Source organism: Lytechinus pictus, chromosome 5 (genome assembly GCF_037042905.1).
Source record: "Lytechinus pictus isolate F3 Inbred chromosome 5, Lp3.0, whole genome shotgun sequence".
Taxonomy (NCBI): Eukaryota; Metazoa; Echinodermata; class Echinoidea; order Temnopleuroida; family Toxopneustidae; genus Lytechinus; species Lytechinus pictus.
The window spans coordinates 43,488,327-43,515,689 of NC_087249.1; the positions used below are offsets into that span (position 1 = coordinate 43,488,327).

Sequence of the window (27,363 nt, forward strand, 5' to 3'; positions counted from 1 at the left end):
AAGTAAGAATAAGTTAATATTGTCTTCACCATCAAAGAATCAGGAAAGAGCACAATAAACATAAGAAACATACAACTCAATAAAAATTTTGACACTTTAGGCTTCCCATAATTTTAGCACAGAGTTAGACAATGGTCTAAGTTAAACCTGACTTCAGAATACGGGCCTCTGGGAAATAGACTGTTTGAAGACCAATACTTCATCTGATCAACGAATTATCTCCCATGATGAATTGTGTTGCACACTGCTATCTACAGAAGATATGAAGTTACTTATTCATTTGTCATTATTTTGCTCTTTTTCTAAGCAATTTATTATTGGTCAAATGAGGTACAACAATCGCTAACCTTTTGCCCCTTTGTCAAGAAAAAAAATATCATGACATTCAATTTGAATACCAGGTTATGACCAAGCTTGATATACCCTCAAACAAATCTGATTTGAACAGATAGAGTAATCCCACACACCTATCGACATTGACCTTTTGACTCAAAATAGCATCGATCATAAAAAAAAAATCGTAGTTAATACAGATTGACCCGGTCCACAAACACAATTTCCCTAGGAAGCATGCACGGGCGGACACGTATCTATTCTCGAGGGTGGGGTGCATGGGGTTTAGGGAAATAGAAGTCAAAATGCGAATTTTTCTGGGCGATATTATCTTTCGATCTCTTATACTATGAAGAAGTGATATGGAATGTAGATGGTATTTAGTAAGGGGTGGTACATGGAATGAGGTAAGGGCAGAAAGCCCCTTTTTAGTAATTAAAAACGTTTTGAAATGGACACAAAATAAAAAAAAAGCAAGAGGAAAGAAAGGAAATGGTAATTAGGTGAGTTCGTCGTGTAACACTAACAATCCTGTCATGTCTATATGTTTAAAGATCGTAACGATTTTCAAAGATAGAACTCATTTGAGGGCCATTTTGTACCCTCCCACGCAATAAAGGTGTTTTTTTTCGAGCGCAATTTCTGTTCTCAAGTAATGTTGAAGTTGAAAATGAATACTAAGGGTATTGCTGAATAGTACATACTCCCATTTTGATAAACTGTATAGCGGCTTCGAACAGTCATGATGCCAATAAAACGCTAAACATCCGGAAGGCATGTAAGGGGTGCTTGCAGCCCCTAACCCCCCCCCCCTGGTCACTTCGACAAAATCACTCCTCCTTTCGCCAACAACCCGAAATATTTCATCCATTCAAGATATGCCAAAATAAATGATAGATGTTGAGTTTGTTTCCTCTTTCCCCCTCTAATCAATTTCCGAAATCGCCATTTGACTGCGATCGCGGCGTCGTTAGATGTGTGCGCTGCGACCTGGGCCTGGATTTGGGTGTTATTTGATACACCCGCTACGTGAATGAGCACAAATTGCTCCATTTGTCAATCGCTTTCCACACAAAGAATACCATGGAGGCAGCAGTTTCATCGTTGATGCGAGCTCTACCAGCGAGTGAACACTTGGGTATCTCCTTACGGTTTGCGGTCGGGGCACATTCGCCTCCTCTGAGCTCTCTTAATCGGCTACAAATTGAAAAAAAAAGTTTAAGGATGTGTGGGGGAGGGAGCAAATACCCACCCTTCATGATGTTTATTACAGATCTTGAATCGGGCTTTTCTGAACCTTAAAAAGTTTGGAATCAGTGATAGCAATGAGGACACTAATTGGTTATCTTACGAGTAAATTTGAGCAATTAGTAGAAAGAAAATGATAGCAGGAATCTATGAATTAAAACAATAATTACAGATTCATGTTCATCCGCGAAAGAGAAAAACAAATATGCCTACCATTCTTAAATCTTACGAAAAAATGAAACTAAAATTTTTTGAGAGGTTTTGAATAAACAATAAGGAATAAGCTATTAGTATATAAGAAATACTAACAGGGATATATGAAGATAAAACGATAAAATGCTCACGACTCAATAATCTTACGAAAAAAAATGAATCTGACTATTTCGAGAGCTCAGTTGTTCGCAATGCGCACGAGAAAATAAAACAATAATAATGATAGGAAATGTTGCTGACAAAATTTTGTTTGCGGACTATACAACAAATCAGATATACCCTGGAACCTAAGAAGGATAAATAATGAAGATTTTATTTCAACAACGGTTCGTGTCCTAGATTGATGATTTTGCTATTAACCCTTAAAGATTTTTCATCATTTTGTATCTTTTCCAAGAGTATTGTTATACACTTGTTTCGAGATATCATTACTCAATAATACAATATGCAGCTCTAAATGGAATCGAACATAAAACTAAAAAACACCCGCGTAATTCGACAAAAATCGATAATCATTATGATGGATAAGTTTGCCAAACGGAGCGAATAATTGATTAAAATGGAAAAAAGCTGCAAGTAGTTGGTTGAGTGTTGTAAAAGTATCAGAATGTTGAGAATTATCTTTTCAAAACGGTATTTGTGAAATGTTAATTCAATAGTTCCTGACAACTATACAGTGGCCTACAGAAGGGGGGGGGTGGCTGGGGGTGCCCCCGAATTTTTCACAACCAAGATCTTAAAAAAGAGAAAAGGAAAGAGAGAATTGCAAAATATGATATTTTTTTATATATCTCAAAAGCTATCACAGAATTGAACTTTTGTAATTAAAAATGTAGACATTTTTGCTCGCTCGCAGCTTTTTTTTATTTTTAAAATAGATTTTGCCTGACACGCCATATCTGGCCCCATCAACATTTTTGGCTCATTATGCCACTGCAACAACGCATATATAGAAACATGATTGATGACATAATCTGTAGATATGGTTTTACAATCACAATATTTCCTAGACCCTATAAAATAAAAATTCTTGGTTTAAGGATGTAAACAAGAGGATTAATTAGGTTAAACACTTATTCATATATATTTGACAGGAAAGGGGTCGTTGTCTACGAAACTTGTGTCGTCAAGGGAACATTTTTAGAGTTATTGTGTCCCCCCTACTAGTCAAACCATTATGATAATCATGATAATTACAACATGAAATAATTTTATATAACTTTATACAAATATTTCTATATTTTATAAACCTACACCTTACTGCTGCGCTTATTTTGTTATAAACCTCTCTCCCTTTCTAATGATCTGGGGCCCGTCTTACAAAGAACTGCGATTAATCCGATCAATCGCAACTATGGAAGGCCAGCAACATCAACATCTAACATACATGTTTGTTCAAAATATTTTCTAGAAATTACGTGTATTCATACATTCACTGTTTTCTTGAAAATTCAGTTTGCTTAAACTTTGTTTTCAAATGACAATATTCATCCTAGAGAAAAATACGACAGTGATAGATTTCCATATGTTTGAGATAGATCGGATCAATCGTAACTCTTTGTAAGACAATGCCCTGGTCAATAATTGTATTAAGCCATGGAAACGGTGGATTCAACACGCTTGTTATCTAATACTTGAAGTGTAATGCAATGTTGCAGCGAAGTATAAATCTATCATAGCGATTTCCGATTTTCACCGTCCATTATAAATATAGACCCTCTTCCTTCAAACCCGATCATTTCAGCAACACTCCACCATGGCGAAAAAAGTGCAAGTCATCCCAGGAGATCCCGGGTTAAAGAAGGACAAAGAAAGTGGAAATAAAATCATACTCAAACATATTCTCTGGCGGCGTGTTTCATTACTGTAATAGAATGCCACATGTACTTTTAGTCTCGTCCGGTATACGAGCTGAAATAAGGCACTGGAAGTGGATGCGATCAAGAGAGATAGATAGGAAGAAGAGCGATTGGAATTACGTCCATCAGCAAAATGTCAGATGAGACGGAGAAACGCGATCTAATGAGCCGCATCATGTGGTATTGTTTCTCAGAAATGATACTTGTTTTTTGAGACCGAACGGCAATCTTCAAACCCGTTCTTGTTGCTCGCATTTACATCCTTGCCTAAGGTACCTCTTACGAATCAACCAAAAGCCCTTTTCATTTCCATTTGCCCTGGTAATTAATGACAAGGGGTTTGGTTTAGTTGGCTGAAAACGATACGTTAAACATTCGGCTGCGCGAACAATACCGAAAGCGTATGCGGATAGGAACACATCACCTAAATAAGCTATATCAGTTTATTTCCAATGCGTCTAATGTCAATTCGTCCAATTGCCAACTTGTCTCCTATCATTTGGTCTACCATCAGTTCGACCACTACTATATCCACATCGTCTAATTGCCATTTCTTTCGCTCACCATTTCGGCTAATAACAAGTTGGTCCATTAGCCATTCAGTTTACATACCATTTGGTCTAATTTGACTAATTGTGTTAATTGGGCGAAATGAATGAGATTAAACTGGGTATAAGACCAACCGGTTATGAGACGAAGTGGTCATAAACGAAGTGATGATTCAACCAAATGGTTGTTAGACGAAATGTTGATGGACGGAATGGCATTAGACTAAAATGAAGGTATACCATGTGGTGAGTGGACGAGTTGGCAGTAGACAAATTGGCAATTTATACCGCTCTATCATGGGCAACGCTCGCTTCGTGTAATAAATTTCCCCGCCTGTCATTTGGTTCATAGCCTAATCGATTTTGTCACTCCATTATCATGCTACGGATCCTCTCATTTGTCATCGGTTCTCAAACTGTCCAACCCACTTTGTTTCGAAAAGGTAATTTTTATGAGATATAATACGAGGTAATCCAAGCACAGTCAATCCTTCTTGATTAAAGTATTGAGCGCGTGTAATGATTGTAGGAAGCAGACTGATGATATTTTAGAGTGATATTACAATGTCTTCATTAACTTCACCCGGGCTTATTGTCTCTGTTGTCTCCATCTATCTACTTCTATTACAACATGCATGAAGAATAAAACCACAGCAGAGATGCGGTAGTATGTCTTCTTTACCGTTCGCTTGTAATTACATACTGATGATATTTTTTTTATTCCGCTGAACTCTGAAATAGGCCTATATATCTTATAATCTTTTTTCCGGAAAATGATGGTTGATTACGAAGTATCAAATAGAGTCATTTCGTGGCAGATGTATACTGGTTGGTATCTCAGAGTAGTGGTTTATTTAACCCAAGGTTAACCAAGCCGATATTTATGGGGTGCCACTTGCCACCTAATTCACCAAAAACGAATCATTTTATTCATGCGGTGAAAATGGCGCAATAAAAATTTGTTATAAAGTGAAAGGAATATGATATGATGATAAAATAATAAATTTCATTGAACAATCTTTGTACATTGGTTCGATGACATTTGCTCCGGCGACAATTGTTCCGATGGAAAATCTGAACACTAAGCGAAACATAAACTCTAATTTCCAAAACTAAATAAACCCTAATCCTAATCTTTTCATTAATCTGAACCAAAATTTTTATTACAATTCTAACTCCAATCCTACGCCTTTTGAGATATTAAGACCTGAGCTATGGTGGCATATGCAAAATGTCGTGTCACAGGTACGGTTATCCTTATTTTGGGTAATGAGACGAAAACCTAAAATTCCACAAAAGCGTGGTCTAAAATTCTTGTTTAGTCTGGGGTTAAACCTGGAGTTTACCAGAATACCAGCCAATGAATGGATCCATTCCAAGGAATTTTCGGAAAGCTAAGTGATGGGGGTTAGGACAGTTTGCAGGAGTGTGTGAATTGTGGCAAAGGTCAGGGTTTGGGAGGGGGGAAGTAGGGATAGACGGCCAGTCTCGAGAAGACAAAAGAGAGAGAGATGAGCTCAAGGATTCCCATCCCCAAACCACATGAACATTTACTGCCCAAGTTCCAATCTGCAGTAAATGTTCCTCTATTGCATTGATAATGTTCAATACAATATAGGCAAATCACGCCGGTTGGCTATAGTTATAATGAAACAACTGTGACGTGGAGGATACTTTTTATTGGAGCGCAGGGGGGTGAGTGACTTCTAACCATCGCTTGCAATTGAATGTATATGTATTTCAGTGCAATTTGGAGCAGACTCATGTTGTTGGTCCTACTCCACATGAAAAACGAGGCCACTTGTCTGGTGCCCCTTCAAATGCAATGAACACGATGAAGAGAAATGGCTCTTGTGGAGAGGAATAGAAAAGGTTACATTTGAAATATTAGGTGTTACAATCTACCATCGATTCTCTGTCTGACTAAAGCGGCCGTATTTCCACCCAGGTCGTTGACCGTCAACAGTTCTCAGTGTCTCAGAGATCAAAATGATAAATTCGGTTTAGTTTTCAAGCAAGGTATATAGCTATTTTGGGAGTGATGGAAATCTCGCTCTACTTCTGTCGGCACACATCAAATCCTACGCAATTCTGAAACTGGAACATTTACTACATTTTCTTATACATTTGCAAGGACATGACTGGATTTATAAGTATGATCCATGTATATCCTTTCACATTCTTCATGTTTATCTACATTTATAAATATAGATACCAACATTTATGTGACCTTTCTGATACCTAAATACGAAATTCTGAAGAATGATTTCACTCACCAGCCCAGTGGATAGGAACTGTTCCCTCTGTTTCAAAGTCTAGGAGTTCACTCTCAGGAAAATATAAGGCAACGCGTTTCAATTCACCATCTAAGGAGAAATGAAGAGAAATGAAGAGTAAATCGATTAAATAATACAAGAAAATAGAATGTCCATCATTAATTGTATATGTGGGGGTAAGGATAAGTCAAATTGAAGCAAGTTACCTTGATTTTGTCTGAAAGTGGTGATTCCAAATCGATCTGGGCCAACAAATGAAACTGGTCCCTGAATGAAAGAAAAGAAAAAAAAAGAGTTAGAATCTACTAAATACTTCTACTACTTTTCTACTACTACTTCTACTACTACTCTACTACCCCCACTAATACTACTACTGCTACTACTGCTACTACTGCTACTACTGCTACTACTGCTACTACTACTACTACTGCTACTACTTCTCCTACTACTACTACTATTAGTTCTACTACTTCTACTACTACTACTACTACTACTACTACTACTACTACTACTACTACTATTAGTTCTACTACTTCTACTACTACTACTACTACTACTACTACTAATTCTACTACTGCTACAACAACAACAACAACAACTACTACTACTACTACTACTACTACTACTTCTACTACTGCTACAACAACAACAACAACAACTACTACTACTACTACTACTACTACTACTACTACTACTACTACAACTACTACTCAGGGGCCGCGGAAGCGAGGGGGCTGGGGGCTTCAGCCCTCCCCCCACTTTTTTCAAAAACCGTGTACAAAAACGAAAAAATTACCATATGATTGTGATTTTTTGCATGGTCAGCCCCCCCACTTTTGGCTCAGCCCCCCCCACTTTGAAAGCCGCTCCGCGGCCCCTGCTACCACCTCTTTCATGACTATTACACGATAATTATGGTGATCACTTGACACGTGTCATTTAGGCATGGATATACACTTCATTTTGCATGCAATATGATTTTCTTTCCGAACTGCCTTTCATGTTTTAATTACTGAAAATCCTTTCGAGTGCACACGGTACATGTATACTAATAGTTCATTTCTTAACGAAAAAGTCATAGATACATATTATCTCTTTAATCATGTTTGTCAAATTGGGATGCTGCACGGGATGAGGATGCTAAGGTGCGAAGCTATCATTATCATCCTGCAAGATCGCGTGTCTGCGATTTATTTTTTTATTTCAGGCTAAAAGGATGTCGAATGGACACGTTATCTCCATTGCCCTGGGAAGAGGGGGTGCAGGAGGTGCTGAAGCATCCCAAGATTTTCTTGGGAGTGCTGCGTGTATTATTTCCCATAGACAACACCCCCTGGAATTCTGGTATATGTGTGTCAAATTGGTGAAATGTATTGAAAATGACCACCATTTTGTGTTGAAACCCTTTCTTTTTTTGCTTGTCAAATTTCTTGGGACCAAAACGATCTTAATTTGTGTGAAAACCTTTTTTTTTTCTTGTCAAATTTACTTCAGCACCCCCAGCAAAAAAAAAATCGTTCCCAGGGCCCTGGGTATCTCAGGTCTGAAAGCCATATACAAAGGTCAAAATATCAGACTCACCGAAACACCTGTGAATTTGACGTCAGACATGATATTGATAAGCGCATCTTTCATGCCTTCATCAGTATACGAAAACACTGTCGGTCCGACGTCGCTCATCACTGGTTTCGTGGTCGTCATTATAATCGATGCGTTGCTCGGCGTCGGATCAACCTTCCGCATAGCCTCCTTGAGAGCGAGTGTGATGGTCCAGACCGCGTCGTAGGTCTGAGCAGCGTGGGTGGAGAGGTGTTCGATACCACGCTCCTTCATCTCCTCTCGGAACTCGGACGATGTCTGTACAGTACATTACGAAATTGTTAAGGAAACGAAGTGGCTAGTGGTATTGCAACGGTAAATTGCCAATTCGTCTATGGCCAACTCGTCCACTCATCATACGGTCTATCTTCATTTAGTCTCATTTAGTCTGATGCATTCCGTCCATCAACCCCTCGTCTATCGACCATTTGGCGCAATAACCATTTGTTCCAATCATCACTTAGTCTAATCACTAGTTCGTCTATGACTATTTCGTCTCATGACCAGTTGGTCTAATACCTATTTAATTTTCATTCGTTTTGCCCAATTAACACTTAGTTTAATCAGACCGAATGGTATATGGACTAAATGGCTACTAGACCAACTGGTTATTAGACGAAATGGAGAGTGGACGAAATGGCAATTAGACCAATCGGTAGCAGACGAGTTGGCAATAGGACGAATTTGCATTAGACCAATTGGAAATAACCATTGAAACATAGTGGAACCTGCAGGCATCATTTTGTAAGTAGTGAGTCAATACAAAATAATAGCAAACCAAGGAGATATGACAAGTCTTTCTAACCTCCGGTTAGGTTACGGGAAAAACAATTTAGAAGTTGCAATTTTTCGCAGAAATGTCTCCAAGATGTCACTAAAGATTGAGAGGTGATTCATCACAACTTCAAAGACAACATAATGACGAAAAGGCGTGCCGTCATGTGAATTACTTTTCACTTTTTTTAGAACCCGTAATGTACTACTAGATTTTTACAAGGAACAGAACGTTTTTTTAAATAATGCAAATGCTAAATATGAACGATTTTTATTCAAAGGCCATGCGATCTTATCGGGAATTATGAAAAGACCGAATTCAGCCACTAAGAACTACATTCAAAGTTTGTTAACCCTTTGGTCAGTTGTTAATTGAAATGCCTCGCTCATAGACAGATTTGGGGCAGGATAATGACAGATGGAACAAAAATAGTACCCGAATGGAGGAAAGATCAAAAGAACTGTTGCCAGGAACTCACCAGACCCGAGACTGACATCCGGTCATCGATGTTGGTATCCATGCTGTCTACCGCGAAGTAGCCTTCGACAGCCTCGGTGAGTTCTTCGGGTGTACAGTCTATCCGATCGTCTTCAACGAGCCACCAGTCCCGCATATACCACCCCACCAGGAGCCAGACGTACTTTGCCCCGTACATGCCCCGCTTGTAGGCCTAAGGCGAGGGATACAAGGTGACAGAAAAAACGTACATGTAATAATGACACGACTTTTACGACTGCACACTTTAATCCCCAAAAAGATCGCCTCCCCAATTGTGGTTTCCATTTTAAATATCAAAAGCGAAGTCAGCTGAAAATAACAATGTTGCTTTTCCCAGCCGCTTCTAGACACATCAGCACACTAATAATTTTAAGGGCAGTAACAAGGATATAAGGATAATAAATCTTTAGAACTTTTGAGAAGAAGAACAAGCATCATACACCTGTACTAACCAGGGATATGTCATAAACCGTCAGATGGTAGGAAAAATATAACAGTATGATTTATACAAATGGACCAAGTCATCAGTGATATTGGAAAGCTTTTGCGCGTGGACAGACATTTGAAAAGGCTCTTAAATGTGAGGAAAAAATGAACAATGATAATTTTGTTCACCTAAAAATAAACTTTTTTTGGGGGGGGGGGTCTTTAAAAAAAATCTTTGCCATTGGTGAGTGGAACCAACGTAGTTCAGCAGAACAACCAATGTTATAGAGACCGAAGCGTTTGGTTTTGGTTGTGATTTGCAAACACCCGCCAATTATGTGGCGCCTCGCGATGGATTACGAATCATGTGATGTAAGTAAGCACTATTAGCTCTCGTTTATTTGTACACGGATGTATTGGTACTGTCTAGAATGACTCGATGATGATCACATTGTCATTCTATCCGGATTACTTTCGTGAAAGATATGAGGCGTCTTGGGACAATACTAGACGATTTCCACAACAAATGGCAGAGTTTTGTTGCGCATCGTGACCAGATTTCTTGCAATGGGGTGACTCTTCGGCGGATTAAAGAACGATTGATTTACAAACCTGAAGTAATTTTGTCTGTAGGCTCACTATATGCTGCCAACTTAAAGAGGTATAAACTGTTTACGTATAGTTGCACTCAACAGCGGGAGATAGCGTAAGCCATTATAAATGACTTTATGAATGAGTCCTACTCCTTATAGTATTATAGAATCTGGTATACAAATTCTATGAATTTATGCTTCCCTTCAAAACACAACAATAACAACCAAAATTGCATTCAAATTCAAAATTTATTTTCACATCTGATTAAGACACACAAGTACAGAAGCATATGAAGATAATATAAAATAATGAACATTTTAAATAAAGCATATTTAAATCAAAATCGTTATGTGGTGTAATTTGTAAAAGGCCGAAGACATATACCAAACTCTTATATATTCTGTCACGATATAAATTATTATAGGAGACTGCGTACAGAAAAAAGATCATATTCAAATGGAAATTGAAATTCACTCCAACCCACAATCTGTATTAACATATATATATAGCCAAACAAATCTATTCTTTTCAGTTTCATCAACAGGTATAATGGAAAGCCATGTACGCATCTCGTGTATGTGAGGTTATTTGATTCCATTAGTAAATCTATCCTTTGAAATCTAATCTTCATGCTATCCAATGACAAACAGAATTAATGAAAAGGACAGCAATGCATATTGATACCACATCCTCCAGAAAATGAGCAAATGGATGCCTGACTTTTCTATCCATATGAAAGATTGAAACTGTCCTTGATCTTGTCATTTAATCACTAATGAGATTCTTCCTCCATCAGTCATTCAGAAAACCCCGATTCAATCACGCAATGCATAATCCAAACCACCACTTCAACAGATTTATTTCTATTTCTGGCTTTGTCCCGCACAGGTCGTAATCACTTCGTGCTTTCTGTTAACCAATCAATCAATTCAGGGGCCATTGTCGTAGAATGATTATTGTCAATTCGCAAAATCGGTCCGAGGTCACGCACGAGGTCATGTCCGTTTTCCGCTCAGTCATATTTTTTGTTTGTTTTGTCCGTAAACTACTGTATACAGTGCGGTCGTCGTCCGAATGAAATCCGCCATGAAGAATTAATGCTAATTTGCGCAGCCATGTAGATGATGATCAGGCAAACATATAATCCCTCGAGCATCTTGTTTGTTTGGTGTCTAGCATGGATTCTCAAAGGCTTAGACGACCTCTAGAGCATTCTAGTTCATCGTCACCTATCAGTAGTAGGGGGGTGGGTTCACCCCGCGACGCAAAACGCTTTTAAGAACACTGAAAATGTATTGTCAAATACCCTTTAAGGGGAAAAGCAATCAAGAAGTCTTTGTCGAAAACTGGTGAATCAAAACAGCAGTTTAGTCCTGGATTCTGGACAAACGACGTATTTGCAATTTTTACGTTTGCTCCGAAACTGCTGTTCCGGTTCACCAATTTTCGACAAAGTCCTCCGAGCTGTTCTTTGTCATTTGACGGGCATTTTCAATACATTTACTGTGTTCTTTGATCTGTTCTGCGTCGCGATGCGAAAACTCCGTTATGTAAGGCCCCCATTCCACAGAGGAGAGACCTTTAAAGGACCTTTCAAAGACCAAAAATTGGCAAGGTCTAACAGCAGTCTCCAAGATCACTGAAATTTGTAATCTCTGTGTAATGGCTCAGAAAGACCCCTCAAAGAACTCTGAAAGACCATCAAAAGACAATTTTCCTTTAAGACCGCTGAAAGACTGTTTTGAAGCGTTTCAAAAAGTTTCTAGAACTCACGAGGACCACGAAGACCATTGAAAGATCCATCAGGAATCATGAAAGACCTCAGAGATCTTTGAAAGTTTGTTGAAAGATCAAGCAAGTTTTCATGGTCTTACAGCAGTCTTACAGACTGAGGTCTTGCTCTCTTTTTTTTATTCTCTCGTTACTTTTGATTCTATTTCCCACTGCGCACATATTGTTCTTAAACGGTTTTAAAAAACTTATCTCGGTCTGGTTTTAGTTCTTTTGCTAAAGATCGGTATCCTAACCCTGTCTTTCCATGTATCCAATCCAATAGACATTTGATAGAGCGCCGTTTCCTTTCGATTAGGAAAAAGGCTTATAATGAAGCTTAATTGCAGTTAATCACATCAGTATCCTGTGGAAGAATGTTCCTTAATCTCTTCGTACTTCCATTACAAATCAGATTAATTCAATTCCTGTAATAACCTTAAGAGAAATCTGGGCCCTGACTTACAAAGAGCTGCGATTGATCTGATCAATCGCAACTATGGACGGCCAGCAACGTCAACATCTATTATGCATGTTCGCTCAAAGTATTTTCTAACTATGATGCATATTTCAAGCATTCATTGTTTTCTTGAAAATTCTCTGTGCTTCTCTTTGTTTACAAAGGACATTGTGCAGATATCCTGGAGAAAAAATTATGACACTGATGGATTTCCATAGAGTTACGATTGATCGGATCAATCGTAACTCTTTGTAAGACGGGGCCCTGATGAAAAAAAGTTACCATTAAGGTAATTTCATTTAAGGATCTGTAAGAAATAACAAACATATATTATACTACAGCGGCAGACTTGGTATCACACAGTCGAAATTATCATATTTTTAATACGGTTTGCTTTGAAGTACATTTGGGCATACTCTCTTTCAAAAACATCATAGTAACGTATACTGTTAAAGGTAAGAAAGGGCAAACAAAATGACGTCAGATTTATATTACATCTCAAATGCTTTTTAGTATGGATATTTGGCCGCTAATTTTTTTAATTATCAGGTCTGTAAAGCTTATAATGTCTCCAGCTAAACATCTCTCGGGCCCGTTGCAGAAAGAGTTGCGTTTAAACGCAAGTCAAAATATCAAGCGCAAGTCCCGAATACGGGTGCTTCATTGGCTGAAAATCAAGTTGCGCGAGATATTTTTAGTTTCGTTTGATCGCAACTCTTTCTGCAACGGGACCCAGATGTGGTAACAATCCGTTTAGTGAACCCTGAATAAGTTGTACTTAAAGGCCCGTATTCTGAAGTCGGGTTTAAATTAGACCATGGTCTAACTCTGTGCTAAAATTATGGGAAGCCAAATGTTTCCAAATTTTGTTTACAGTGAATGTTTCTCATGTTTACTGTGCTCTTTACTAATTATTTAATGGTGAAGACAACTGTCATACTCATCCTTCCCATGGCAGTTAATAATGTTTGGGAGTCAAATGAGCTGATACATTGTACCTCTACTGTTAGAGATTTATGTAACAACTGGCCTTCCATACTTAAACCACAACTGAAAACCAGACTTTATATTAAACCCGACTTCAGAATACGGGTCAAAGTGCCTGATCACCAGTCACAAAATTTCGTCAGATATCCATATATTCAAATTCATATCCATGAAATGTTATGTTACCTTCTACTTAAGTTACAGATAGGCCTACACCCTTAAAGTTGAGATTCGAGCACGGTAATGACAAACATCATGTATGATAACTGCCAAATGATGAAAAAACTGATTCAAAGTAATTCTAATAGCAATCCAGGGAGTTGCGTTTGTGATTATAACTAAAACAGGGGCCGAGTATGATCAGGATTGTTTCTAGAATTTTGTAGGTTAAAAAACAACAACTCAGAATTCAATATCTGTTAACACGGAATCAATTATTACCATCACTGATTCTTTCAGGTTATTCTACAACGAATTGTAATGCCATTTTAAAAATATTTTAGCACCAAGATCAACAATGGTCAAACTGATTGATTGCTTAGAATTAATCAAGTTCTGCTCTGCATGATACACAAAACAAAATAAGCATAACTCAAGAAGAAACTAAGTAAGTGAACAATCACTCTTTTCAACAAAGTAAGAAACATGAAAACTACATTGCCAATGCTTCCTATATAGGGGTAAATAAGTAGAACGAAACGATTATACAACAATGACACTGAAAACACGGACGACGGCAGCACTCTGGCATAGGAATATCGGCGTACATCAATTTGCAAAGTGACAACTCGTATCTAAAGAAACCGAAAGGCCATTTGCGCCAGGTAATTGGGGATAAATGAATTCTCCAGCCGTCACTGATTTTCTCGCATCCTTTGACTCCAATCTCTCCAGGGTGAATCAAGAATTAAAGGTAATTTCTGTGACGTATCTTGGGAATTATCTCCAAGTGCTTTGATTATTTTCTAATTGTTTGTTTATGCCGTGACACCTGACAGGATATTTTAGAGGTCATCACCGAATGCAGTTTTGTCAACATTTTCAAGGTGGTGATTCGGATCGATTTCATTATACATCCTGTCGTCTTGTGTCTATATGGAGTATAGCACCTTGGATCTTTGAAGCAATTGGGATCATTTCCGCCAGGTGAATTGAGCTTTGATAAACCTGGAATGGGTTCCTGTTTCCGTATGACATCAAGTACGTTCACCTCGATATGTGGTGTGGGCGCGTCGTGGTCTTGTGGTTCTGACTCCCGCCTTTCAAACAGAGGGCCGTGGGTTCGAATCCTTGCCATGGCGTGTTTTCCTTCAGCAAGAAATTTATCCACTCTGTGCACGCTGCACTCAACCCAGGTGAGGTGAATGGGTACCCGGCAGGATTAATTCCTTGAATGCACTGAGCGTCGGTGATGGTAGCTCGAGCTAAATCCGGGGTAATAATAGCAGCGCTTGGTATCCTCAGACAAAAAGCGCTTTATAAATCCAGCTATAATTATTATTATTATCATTATTATTTTTGTGAATATAATGATGATGAGCCTAAAACTAAATCTTTTGACGTCATGGTCAAAGCTTGGAAAGTAGGTTTATGGGGACAAAGGGTCTCTGCTTTTCTGTTTGTTTCTGTTTTTTTGGTAACCCCCGTAGGAGCTCGGCAGGACAGCGTTTTGCTGGTAAACGCCAAGCTGGTATATATCCAATTACCTAGAAAACATTTTACGTCTAGGTTCATCAGTCATAATATAGACGACAGATGTTACTCTTGGGCCTTTTTTTTTAAATCAAAGTGGAGACAATGGCGGAGTGAGGATTCGAACTCACAACCTTGCGATTATGAGTCCAATGTTCTAACCACTGGACCACACGACCCGTGTTGCTATGACTGCTGCTACAGTCATACCAGCAAACCGAATCCAGGCCGGGGGGGGGGGTGTTTCATCAACATTTTATTTGTCCGACAAGTTATTGTATCTGACAAATGTCCTCGATATTGATTGGCCGGAAAGCACTCTTACTAGGACAACTGTCGGATAAAACGTCCGGCAAGTCCTTTCATGAAAGGCTCCCCTGATTTTCAATGCTGGTTTTCCTTTTTCTTGCTGGCAAAACGATTTCTTGACATTTTCACACAATATCGACTTTCACTACGGAAAACCATTTGAACCATTTTCATTCTTGTCATTCTTAACCGGCCTTCCTGACACCAATCTGCTACTCAATTTACGGAAGGGTGATGTATCAAGTTTTGCATGAGTTATGAATGATCTATGGTCAGCCATATGGCTTCGAATCTTGAAAAAAGGTGAATGCCGTCACTTGCCGATATACAATCGGGTAAAATATTGTTTTGTAATGGTAAACAGATGAAATAATTCGACATCAATGTAATATTGGATAATGCATCATGTACTTTTAACGTAAACATAACGTTGGGAAAGAACAGATTTTGAATTGATTCATGTTCTGGGTCCTCAATTTCAGCCATCAGGTTATTCTTGACTGGAAAAAAATGATGATTATCGAACGACCGATGGTCTTCCAAAGCTGGGTTTTCTACTTCAAACTTTCTTATAAACACTCCCTGTGGCCCGTTGCAGAAAGAGTTGCGATTAAACGCAAAAAAAATCAAGCGCAAGTCTCTAATACGCGCATTTCATTGGTTGAAAGTCAAGTTGCATTTGATTTCAAGAGTTGCGTTTGATCGCAACTGTTTATGCAACGGACCCCTGGCATCTTTGGTGGAGACACTCACCTCGCAGAAGACAGCCCTGGCAGCGTCCTCTTGAAAACTTCCGATGATGATACGGGCATCTTTCTCTTCTAATTGCTGTATCTGCGGCCCGGGGTCATCGACGAAACTTAATACAGCCGAGAAAGTGATGTTCGTATCGCTCTCGAAGTACTTGCTCATCGTGGTCTGGGCCTAAAGGGAAGGGGGAAGTAGAGATAGGAGAGGGAAGAAAATACTTAATATCATAAGGGTGTGTCTTAAAGATGTTGTCAGACTGCTGATCGCCAGACGGTCATATTTGTCAATACTTTGCTGCAACTATAACATGTTTAAGTTATAGGCCGATGACTAATCGCCTTATTTTACTCTTGAAAAGTTTAAAAAGCACGACGTTTGCTGATTACGGAACAAAATAAATATAACAATATAAAACAAACTGATTGGGCTGTAAACATTTTTCACAACACCTCTAGTTCTCCAAAGCCGTCGGAAAATGAGTCCATTCAGTAGCGGACCGTGACCCGAAGGAGACAAATGATTGGAGGGGCACTGTATTCTTTGTGAACAATGCTGTGCCCCTCCAATGCTTTGTCTCCTCCTGGTCATGGTCCGCCATTGAGTCCATTAATGATTCTTGTTCGGTCTTTCTTGGTGGTCATAGATTTGGGTATGCCGGCTGATAAACGAACGAAAGTGAGATCACGGCCAAGAAGAGAGTTTACTTCAGAATAGGAAGTAGCTCGACATGGAGAGGGTGGGGTAGAGAACAACTGAATGAGGTAGGTAGAATAAGAGAGAGAGAGGGGGGGGGGGCTGTGGCACGAGGAGATTGTGGGATGGGTGTTAATAAGCCTGTTCACGGTTGTAAACTGCGCACGAAGCAGAAAAAGGTCATTTGAGATAAGCCATGAAGGTGGCTTTCAAATTCACTGACATAGGCATTTGTGATTTGATGATTATTCATGTATTCCTTTCAAAATATTCATTTTATCACATCCAAGCTGAAGACTAATTAGAGCATTCATAATCACTGGTATTTGACAGTAGCCTAACAATAGTCAAATGTGCCAAAAGCAGACAATAAAACAGATTTCCAAACTTTATCCCTGATGTACTATTCTAGTCGCCTGGTCTATACAATGCCTTTTGTTCTTGGAATTTTAATACTCTACCGGTGAAGCTTACGCAACATCTACATTTGAAAATGATAGTGCTTATCCTAATGAAAAATCACAAAGGACATTTGAGAAAAGTTGATCATGAGCTAACCGTGAACTGGTAATTGGAGGAAAAGTGACAGAAGAGGAGAAAGAACATTGCACATGCATCTACAGTAGAAAGCGGTACAAGACGGCAAAGGATATAGGCTTTCAGATACAAAAAAGTGGCACTGGCATGATTTGGGTGGCGTTTTGGTAAGATTAAAAGAAAATCCGACAGGTGACAGATAGAAATCGATTACCAGAGCTACTGTTTGCTGATCACATTATACCACGTGATCAAATGTGACGTACCGGCCTATAGACAAATTGGGACCTCTGTCAGACAACATGGACACTAGCATGCAATTACAATGTATTTTCGAAAGGAGAGACTAGAGGCTTTCGGTTTATCGTCGTGTGGATAGTCATGATCGTAGATGCTGGAAAGTTTGAAGCAGTTCTGTCGGAATTGATGGACCAATGACTTAATTGATAAATTGAATTCTTGATTGATTGAAAATGTTATGCTTTCTTGCACGATTAGGTCACAATGCCGAACGCTATAATTACAATCTGTGCTCCCTTTTTATTTGCCATTTTAATTATCATAAACTGTTAAATATTTCCATTATTCATGTTATTGCAATCACACGACTATATCATTTATTTCACCAATATTTTATATTTTAATGGTAACAAACTAAAAATATAATTTAGTACACGATCGAATTCATTTAATAAAATCATTTTGTTAAATGAATGATGATTTGGTAAATTGCCAATTCATCCAGTGCCAACTGGTCCACTCACCACATGGTCTACCTCCATTTAGTCTAATGCCTTTCTGTCCATCAACATTTCTAACATCAATTTGTGCAATAACCATTTGGTCTAATCATCACTTCGTCTAATCACCAGTTCGTCAATTAACTTTTTGGCTCACAACCAGTTTGTCTAATATTTTCGTTTTATTTTTCATTAATTTTGCCCTATTAACACCTAGTCTAATTAGACAAAATGGTATATAGACTAAATGGCTATTGGACTAACTGTTTATTAGATGGAATGGCGAGTGGACGAAATGGCAATTAGACCATGTGGATGTTGGACGAACTGATGGTAGACCAAATGATAGTAGACGAGTTGGCAATTGGACGAACTGGCATTGGACGAAATGAAAATAAACTGATGATTTTTGGTGACCAAATAACATGACCGTGAAATCAAACGTGCATGCAATTTTAGTTTCGCAATGATTGCATAATGGTGTGTAAGAAGGCCATATCACATACAATGCACAACTGCAGAAACTGTATACTATCAACGTGATAGGAAAACAGAAGGACCATTAATCAGCAAATGATAAAAGGTCGATGATTCCCATAAAGGTAATTGCCAATGACATTGAGCTATATGTATACCTCTCAAACCCACAATCGTAAAAGAAAAAAATCTCATTGATTTTCATTTATCATTATGTCCTTGCCTATATCGACGCGAAGCTGGTCGGGGAATGATATAATTTTGTTGTGGTTGATCCAAGGATAGGGATAATTTTGTTCTCATTTGCTCGATAATAAAGGCTACGATGTTTAAAGATAAACGTGATTGGATAGAACAAGACAGGTGCAGATCTACTCTCATTTAAAATCAACCATTCTGTTTTGTTTTGTTTTACGATTCTTTATTGTTCTTTGTTTAACTCAATTCCTTTCAAACATACTCTTTAAAAAATAATTGAACTTGTTCACTTGCTTTTCATTCCCCTATAGTGACGTCAATGACCATTAAATTTGGACTGAATTTCGAGTGAACATACTACATGTTTCAAACAAAGTCCACGTGAATGTAATAAGAGTGAAAGTCTCTCACCAGAGGAGTGAATTACCCATGTACCCAAGTACCCATGTACCTCACCTGTGTCGAGTGTAACACAGTGTGGATACATTTCTTGTTGAAGGAAAACACGCCATGGCTAGGATTCGAACCCATGACCCTCTGTTTGAAAGGCGAGAGTCAGAACCACTAGACCACGACGCGCTTAAAAATATACCCCCTTGGTTTTACAACTCAATGGGTCGATGACGACACTAATGGGTACCTTTAAACTTCAAGTACAGATACACCGTAAAATGGAGTTTCGAGCACCTTCTCCATTCTCCGACATTTAATTCATCATCTGTCACTCCCACATGGCCTACCACTTCAAAATTCACATTCATGTGGTTTCCTGACATAAGTCACTAATAGGTAGTTTCTTCATTTTGTATTCTAGCATACGTTGCATGGAAAGTATCCTAAACTAGTTCTTGTTCGAGACACTGTACCGGATTTGCATATAAACATTAAACCGGTTTCCGCGTGGGCACGGTAGAAGGGTGTGGGTACAATGGCACTTTGTGAAATGCAAACATGAATACGAAATATAAGAAGCGGCGTGGGTTTTTTTACAGCATGCGGCATATGAATTTCAAAATAACGCGTTCATCGAAATAACAAGGCAAACGCCAAGCGTTGTCTCGCCTGCATATTGCAGTCATGAAGAGACTGCATGTCAAAACTACATGTATGCTTTATGACTTAGATGGACCTCTGTTACGAGTTTGGCGATCCCACCTCGAAGCTATAGAAAGTTATTGTGTGTACAACACAGCAGTGCCAGTCATGGAAAATTCATTGACCTTTGACCTTAATCAAATTCAACTCACATTCGAACTTGACCTGCACCTTCAAGAGATGGACCTCTTGTTTGAATTTGGCAATCCTACCTCGAAGATATAAAAAGCTATTATGTGTACAACACAGCACATTGCCAGTCATGGAAAGTTCATTGACCTTTGACCTTAATCAAATTCAACTCACATTTGAACTTGACCTGCACCTTCAAAAGATGGACCTCTTGTATGAATTTGGCAATCCTAACTCAAAGATATAGAAAATTATTGTGTGTACAGCACAGCACAGTGCCAGTCATGGAAAGTTCATTGACCTTTGACCTTATTCAAATTCGGCTCACATTTGAACTTGACCTGCACCTTCAAGAGATGGACCTCTGTTATGAATTTGGCGATCTCACCTCGAAGCTATAGAAAGTTATTGTGTGTACAACACAGCACAGTGCCAGTCATGGAAAGTTCATTGACCTTTGACCTTATTCAAATTCGACTCATATTCGAACTTGACCTGTACCTTCAAGAGATGGACGTCTGTTATGAATTTGGCGATCTCACCTCGAAGTTATAGAAAGTTATTGTGTGTACAACACAGCACAGTGCCAGTCATGGAAAGTTTATTGACCTTTGACCTTTGACCTTATTCAAATTCGACTCATATTCAAACTTGACCTGTGCCTTCAGGAGATGGACCTCTGGTATAAATTTGGTGATCCCACCTCGAAGATATAGAAAGTTATTATGTGTACAACACATCACAGTGCCAGTCATGGAAAGTTCATTGACCTTTGACCTTATTCACATTTCGACTCATATTCGAACTTGACCTGTGCCTTCAGGAGATGGACCTCTGGTATGAATATGGTGATCCCACCTCGAAGATATAGAAAGTTATTATGTGTACAACACAGCACAGTGCCAGTCATGGAAAGTTCATTGACCTTTGACCTTTGACCTTATTCCAATTTGACTCATATTCGAACTTGACCTGTGCCTTCAGGAGATGGACCTCTGTTATGAATTTGGTGATCTCACCTCGAAGCTATAGAAAGTTATTGGGTGTACAAAGTTATTATGTGTACAACACAGCACAGTGCCAGTCATGGAAAGTTCATTGACCTTTGACCTTTGACCTTATTCAAATTCGACTCATATTCGAAATTGACCTGTGCCTTCAGGAGATGGACCTCTGGTAAGAATTCGGTGATCCCACCTCGAAGCTATAGAAAGTTATTGGGTGTACAACATAATTGTTGACGACGACGACGACGACGACGACGACGCCGACGCCGACGCCGGAAATAGTGATACCTATGTCTCGCTCCGCTACGCAGGCGAGACAAAAATGGCAATTACCAATAAAATGGAATAAAAATAATAAAAAAATCAAAGGGAATGAAAAGAAATAGAATCATGAACATAGTCACGAAGATAATGATTTAAACAAATAAATATTGGACCAGATTCAGAGTGTTAACAGGTGTTACATTTTCAGGAGGAAAAATTCGCGGATGTTATAAACGTTTCGCAAACACCCCCACCCCCTCATCGTCGATTTTCCTTCCTCCCATGGATCGAAGACTACCGGGATGGACCGCTTGGGAGATGGGGGAATGGTGGAACATGGAAAATGAGTTTTAAATCTTCAATTTAGGGAAGGCATTATCGCCATGTTTACCAGAAGGCTTTTAGGAAAATGAACTCACTGATTACTGGTTGTCAGTTCCACTTTCCCGCTGAGAAATGAATGGTGCACGGGTCATTGAACTAATGCAGGAGCACAAAGTATCCATGACAGCAGAGTGACAGCATGTGTGCGTGTGATGCGTGTGTGTGTCGATAGCGTATTTTCGCAATTACTAAGCAGACACTTTCTACAACGCACCAATTCCTTTGAAAATGCAAGTCAAATCGCAATGGACAGCTGAGATGTTTTTGTTGACAGTTGGTGGGCAGGGACAGCAATTAAAGGACAAGTCCACCCCAACAAAAAATTGATTTGAATAAAAAGAGAAAAATCCAACAAGCATAACACTGAAAAATTTAATCAAAATCGGATGTAAAATAAGAAATTTATGACATTTTAAAGTTTCGCTTAATTTTACAAAACAGTTATATGCACATCCCGGTCGGTATGCAAATGAGGGAACTGATGACATCACTCACTCACTATTTCTTTTGTACTTTATTATATGAATTATGAAATATTCTAATTTTCTCCTCATTGTCCTTTGAAACAAAGTTTTATTTCTCCCTGAACATGTTGAATTACCATTGCTTAACGTTTTATGGTTCAGTCAAGTTGGTCCTTATTGTCATATCTTTAAAAATTGAAATAATGTATAATTCGAACAATAAAAAACAAAAGAAATAGTGAGTGAGGAACATCATCGATTCTCTCTTTTGCATGTGACTAAATTGTGCATATTACTATTTTGTAAAAAAATAAGCGAAGCTTTAAAATGTCATAACTTTCTTATTTTACATCCGATTTTGATGAAATTTTCAGCATTATGCGTGTCTGATTTTTCTCTTTTGAATCAAATCAACATTTTTATGAGTTGGACTTGACCTTAATCCGCAGATTCTGCCCCAATGAAAAGCTGCAAATATGTCGTTTGTCCAGAGACCGAGACGACACTGCTGTTTTGATTAGCCGATTTTCGATAAAGACTGTTTGGTCATTGAAGGGCTTTCGAGAAAAGATTATCTGCGTCATAGAAAGCGCCTGCGTAGTTATTGCGAAAATTCCCTATACGAACGCTGTAACCGCGTGTGCGTGTGTGTGGGGGGATGTGTGTGTTATTGAGTTTTGTTATGTTCTCTCATCAAGCCGTTATAAAGGGATGTTACACAACATGAGTTCAAAGTTTTCATTGATTTTTTTTTCAGAATGAAACGTGTTGTCTTTTTCTCACTGAAATTATCAAAAAAGGTTTTGATCCAATCCAATAGTCATTTGATATAACGCCTTTTCCCCTTCAGTAACAAAACGCTGCACAGCGCTGCATAGGTATACTTCGCGTTAAAAAAGTACAATAAAAGTATAAATGTCAAATAGGACCTATATTAGAATGATTAAATGGAAAATTCTCTCTGACGTCGAGTTGATTTTAATCGAAGCAAAAAAATGAGGGAATGAGGCAAGGTTTAAAAAAAAATCCACCAGAGAGTGAAAAATTAATAAACATTCCTAAGTTTGGATTTTACGACGATACGTGCAAACAGCTGCCTCATTTTCATACATGTAATATGATCTGATCTAACCATAAATTCCCATTTATTAAATGGCGATTCAAATATATTACTAATAGTAAGCGAGAAATAGGTCTAAAAATATGTTTGATTTTACAAATAATTTTCAAATCTTTAAAGGCTAACTTCATTCATCAACATTTTTAACTCACCAGCGAAAACAGCTCTTGTTCCTGGCTTAGACTGGCCACCATGTTCCATTTGAAGTGCTCAATAAAAGAAGCTCGCGCTGCATTGTGGGAAGAATCCGGGGTCACTGTCCGGAAGAAGGTCGGGTAATATTCTTGGGAGGTCAGAGCCACTGAAGTAGAACCGTACGAAACCTGTGAACAAAGAAGACACATCGGAGATTGCATTTATAAGCTTTAGAAGGAAATAATACACAATATAATATAATATTAAATATACATAACTATGGGCAAAAACGATCAACTTTTTCGTACGTCCGACCCCCACTTTTCTCAAGTTTTACTTCAATTTATAAACTGACCAGGTCATAGTCCTTTGAGAACACTACAGACTTTCGTTAGAACCAGAAATAAGAGACAGAAAATTTCATGAAGGTCCCACATTTAGGGGGTCGGACGTACATATTTTATGGGATTGCCCATATTATAATATAAAATATAATATAATGTTACAATGGATTGAATAGAATATAAACAAGTTGATATAAAACGAAACTAGGTAAATTTGAAGAAAGAAAAAACGAATAATGATCTGATACGTGGATCATTAAGTTACAATGAAGACCAACTGAGCATTGTCTCACCTATCATGCTATATTCATTACATTGATAAATCCGATAATTCATCATCAAAGCATGTTAAAATGTATGGTAAGGCGCATTAATGTAAATCAAACAGCAATCAAGGTCAAGTCCACCCCATAAAAGTGTTGATTTGAATCAATAGACACAAATCAAACAAGCGTAATGCTTAAAATTTCTTCCAAATCTGACGAAAAATAAGAAAGCTATGACACTTTGAAAAAAATCGCCTATTTTTCACAAAAAAGGTATATGCACAACTCTGTGATATTCTAATAGGACAGTCGACGAAGGCCCCCACTCACTATTTCTTTTTTACTTTTTAAAATAATTATACAATATTTCTATTTTTACAATAATGACACTAATGACTGAGCATCAATAAGTTACAACAATGGTAATTCCACATGTTCATGGAGGAATGAAACTTTTTTTCACATGACAATGAGGAGAAAATGAAAATATTTCATATTACTTATAAAAATGTAGAAAGATAGTGAGTGGGTGATGACTACGTCATCAGTCGCCTCATTTGCATACCGGCCAGGATGTACATATAACTTTTGTGTGAAATTAAAAAAACTTTTAAAATGTCATAACTTTCTTATTTTACATCCGATTTTGATAAAATGCTTGTTGGGCCTTTCTGACTTGATTCAAATCAACATTTTGTTGGAGTGGACTTGTCCTTTAAAAAAGGGATGACACCTCCTTTTATCAATTGTTTCTTTATGATAAAAAACACATAACAGTTGCCTACACAAAAAACAGCAACAACAAACACTAAACATATCTAGATATCTCTCCAACATTACATTAATTGATAAAGATCCTTTCTTGAACATTTATCCATGAAAGTTTTGATTATATACATTTTATAAAGGCTATATTAATGATATATGGGTAGATTGTATATCCTGAAATCGTCGTCGCATATTCTTCTTAGGAAGTGGTACTATTGAAAAAGAAGTTCGTTAGATTCAAACTCTAATGCTAACTCCTGAGGGCGTGGTCTTTCTGTAACACGACCGGTCAGTGGTGTACTTTCTTCCACCTTACATTGTCAGGATTCAGTTCTCCCCGTGTTAATAATCTAGAAAGGTTTGGACGAGCCCTTACCTACCATGACCACGTTCCAATACGGCAGGATCTGACCAACTCTCTTCGAGACATCGGAACAGGAGCATCCCAGAAGCATGGACATGGTGGGTTTCCTGTACAGCTGGTCGTAGAGGGCGTCTACTCCGACTCCAGTATCGCACTGTGAAAGTAAATATGATATGAATTTATCAATATCATATATCTATACGAATAATAAAATGGATAGGAATTCGATTCCATTCATATGAAAAAAAAATACCTTCGACTTTCACAAGGATAATTTGTGTGAAATGGAAAATCGAACAATATAGGATCGTGGGCGTCAATGAAAAGAAGCTGGTTCATTCGATTAATTTACAATGAGCAGTGGGAATGAGAGAGCTAGATGTATCTAAAGGAAGTAATTTCGTATTTGAATACAATTAGTTGAATAAATACTTCGATTACAATATCATAGGTTACAATTTGTATATTCGAATAGAATATATTGTACTTATTTAAGTGCAGGTCTTGAAACAGCTCACTCTCTAATTATTTTGTAAGGAATCTCGTGGATACAGCGTGTCATTAAAACACTGATTTCTTACGCCTTAAAGATGTAACACATAGGCCCTATCTAATTTAGTTCGACGAGGATAGGGGTTTTCCGAATTTAAGAAGATTAAGGTTATACGTGCCCATTCAAAATGTCTCTCTACTTATTTTTGGGTTCATTCCATTTGGGGTCTGATAACTAAAACGAAACAAGAGGCCTGAATATCTTTGGAAGATCTGGACACAAACATAATATACTTCATAATCTTCTAATTTGCATAATATCCAAACCCACAACAAACCTCACATTATTTTCCTTCATACACATTTACACACACATTTTTTCACACAATCCTGATCCAATCAGATGGTTGTCATTATTATCACATGTGGGTTGAGAGTGTGGTGTGCAACCACGTTGAAGAGTCCCAATACACATGATTCCGTACGTCTATGAAAGAATTAAGGCGCTGGGAAACCTATACGTCACTATGTGAACATCCCTTTCCTCTTTTCCTGTCCTTTCGCAAATTTAGTGCGAACGCCGTCCCGCGAGGCTTTGCCAGCTGCCGTAAATTTGTCGGTAAATTCCCGCCGGGCAAAAGTTTGTACATGTCCAGAAATTTTAGTCTGTTGCTGCAGACTGTAATGAAACACAAGTCCTCGAACCAGCCGCAAACGGGCTCTTATAGTGTGTTACATGATCATGAAGCCCATCTTTGCTTGTGGAGGCCCCCGTCGGGCCATGTCCTTGCCCAGTTTTGTTTGTCTCTTTGTTTTGAAAAAAAAGTGAACTGTGCGAAAGTAATATCTGTATGTCCAAACATGCTATCATCTTTCAATATATGTAATAATGGTGTAAGGACAGAGCCCTGATGTATCCTCTAGAAAGTCATCATCAAAATAATACTAGAATATAAAGCATTTTTTTTTTTAAATACTGTATAATAATTAAACGAAATTGCAAGACGAGATTTTCCTCGAAGACTGCAACGTGTTTTAAATGCGCACAATAGGGCAATAATGTGCTCAGTCGTTGACAATGATATTGTACACTACGACCAAATATGAATAAAAATGAATATAAAAGAATTACGCCACATTTCGGACGTATTGCTGGTGCCAGCCCCGTTGTATTACATTTACCATCATATACCCTTTAACATGATCGACGCTCTTAAAAGAGTATTAAAACGTGTATACGTATTTTCCTCTCTTTTAATGAACAACTTATGAAATTTAAAACAACCGTTTAGGCAGTGAATCAGCACAGAAAAAGGTTTCAATTTAAAATCTCGTCCCAATCTGCACGGATACAATACAAACGATACAAAAGGAAAAACAAATGAATAGACACGTACGCTTTGATTACAAACTCGAATGCTTATAACTGTATAATGGCATTTGGAGTATATTTGTACACTCGGGGTACGGGTATGTGAAGGCTAAAGAATGGATCGATAAACGTAAAAACTCAATATATTGAAGATTGAGACCACACGACTGATTA

The 27,363-nt window shown here is 38.2% G+C and overlaps 1 protein-coding gene across 1 annotated transcript in view; it reads right to left on the reverse strand.

Moving 5' to 3' along the window:
* The window catches only part of LOC129261789 (gamma-aminobutyric acid type B receptor subunit 2-like), a 37,000-nt gene extending 11,521 nt beyond the window's left edge, over positions 1-25,479 (reverse strand). The window contains exons 1-7 of the mRNA XM_054899827.2: positions 25,342-25,479; positions 23,601-23,771; positions 16,341-16,511; positions 9,330-9,521; positions 8,059-8,334; positions 6,684-6,744; positions 6,478-6,567 (exon numbers count right to left, since the gene is read on the reverse strand). Coding sequence (XP_054755802.2) covers positions 6,478-6,567; positions 6,684-6,744; positions 8,059-8,334; positions 9,330-9,521; positions 16,341-16,511; positions 23,601-23,771; positions 25,342-25,422 — 1,042 coding nt within the window. The 5' untranslated portion in view covers positions 25,423-25,479. The remainder of the gene's footprint in view (positions 1-6,477; positions 6,568-6,683; positions 6,745-8,058; positions 8,335-9,329; positions 9,522-16,340; positions 16,512-23,600; positions 23,772-25,341) is intronic.
* Positions 25,480-27,363: the final 1,884 nt, after the last annotated feature.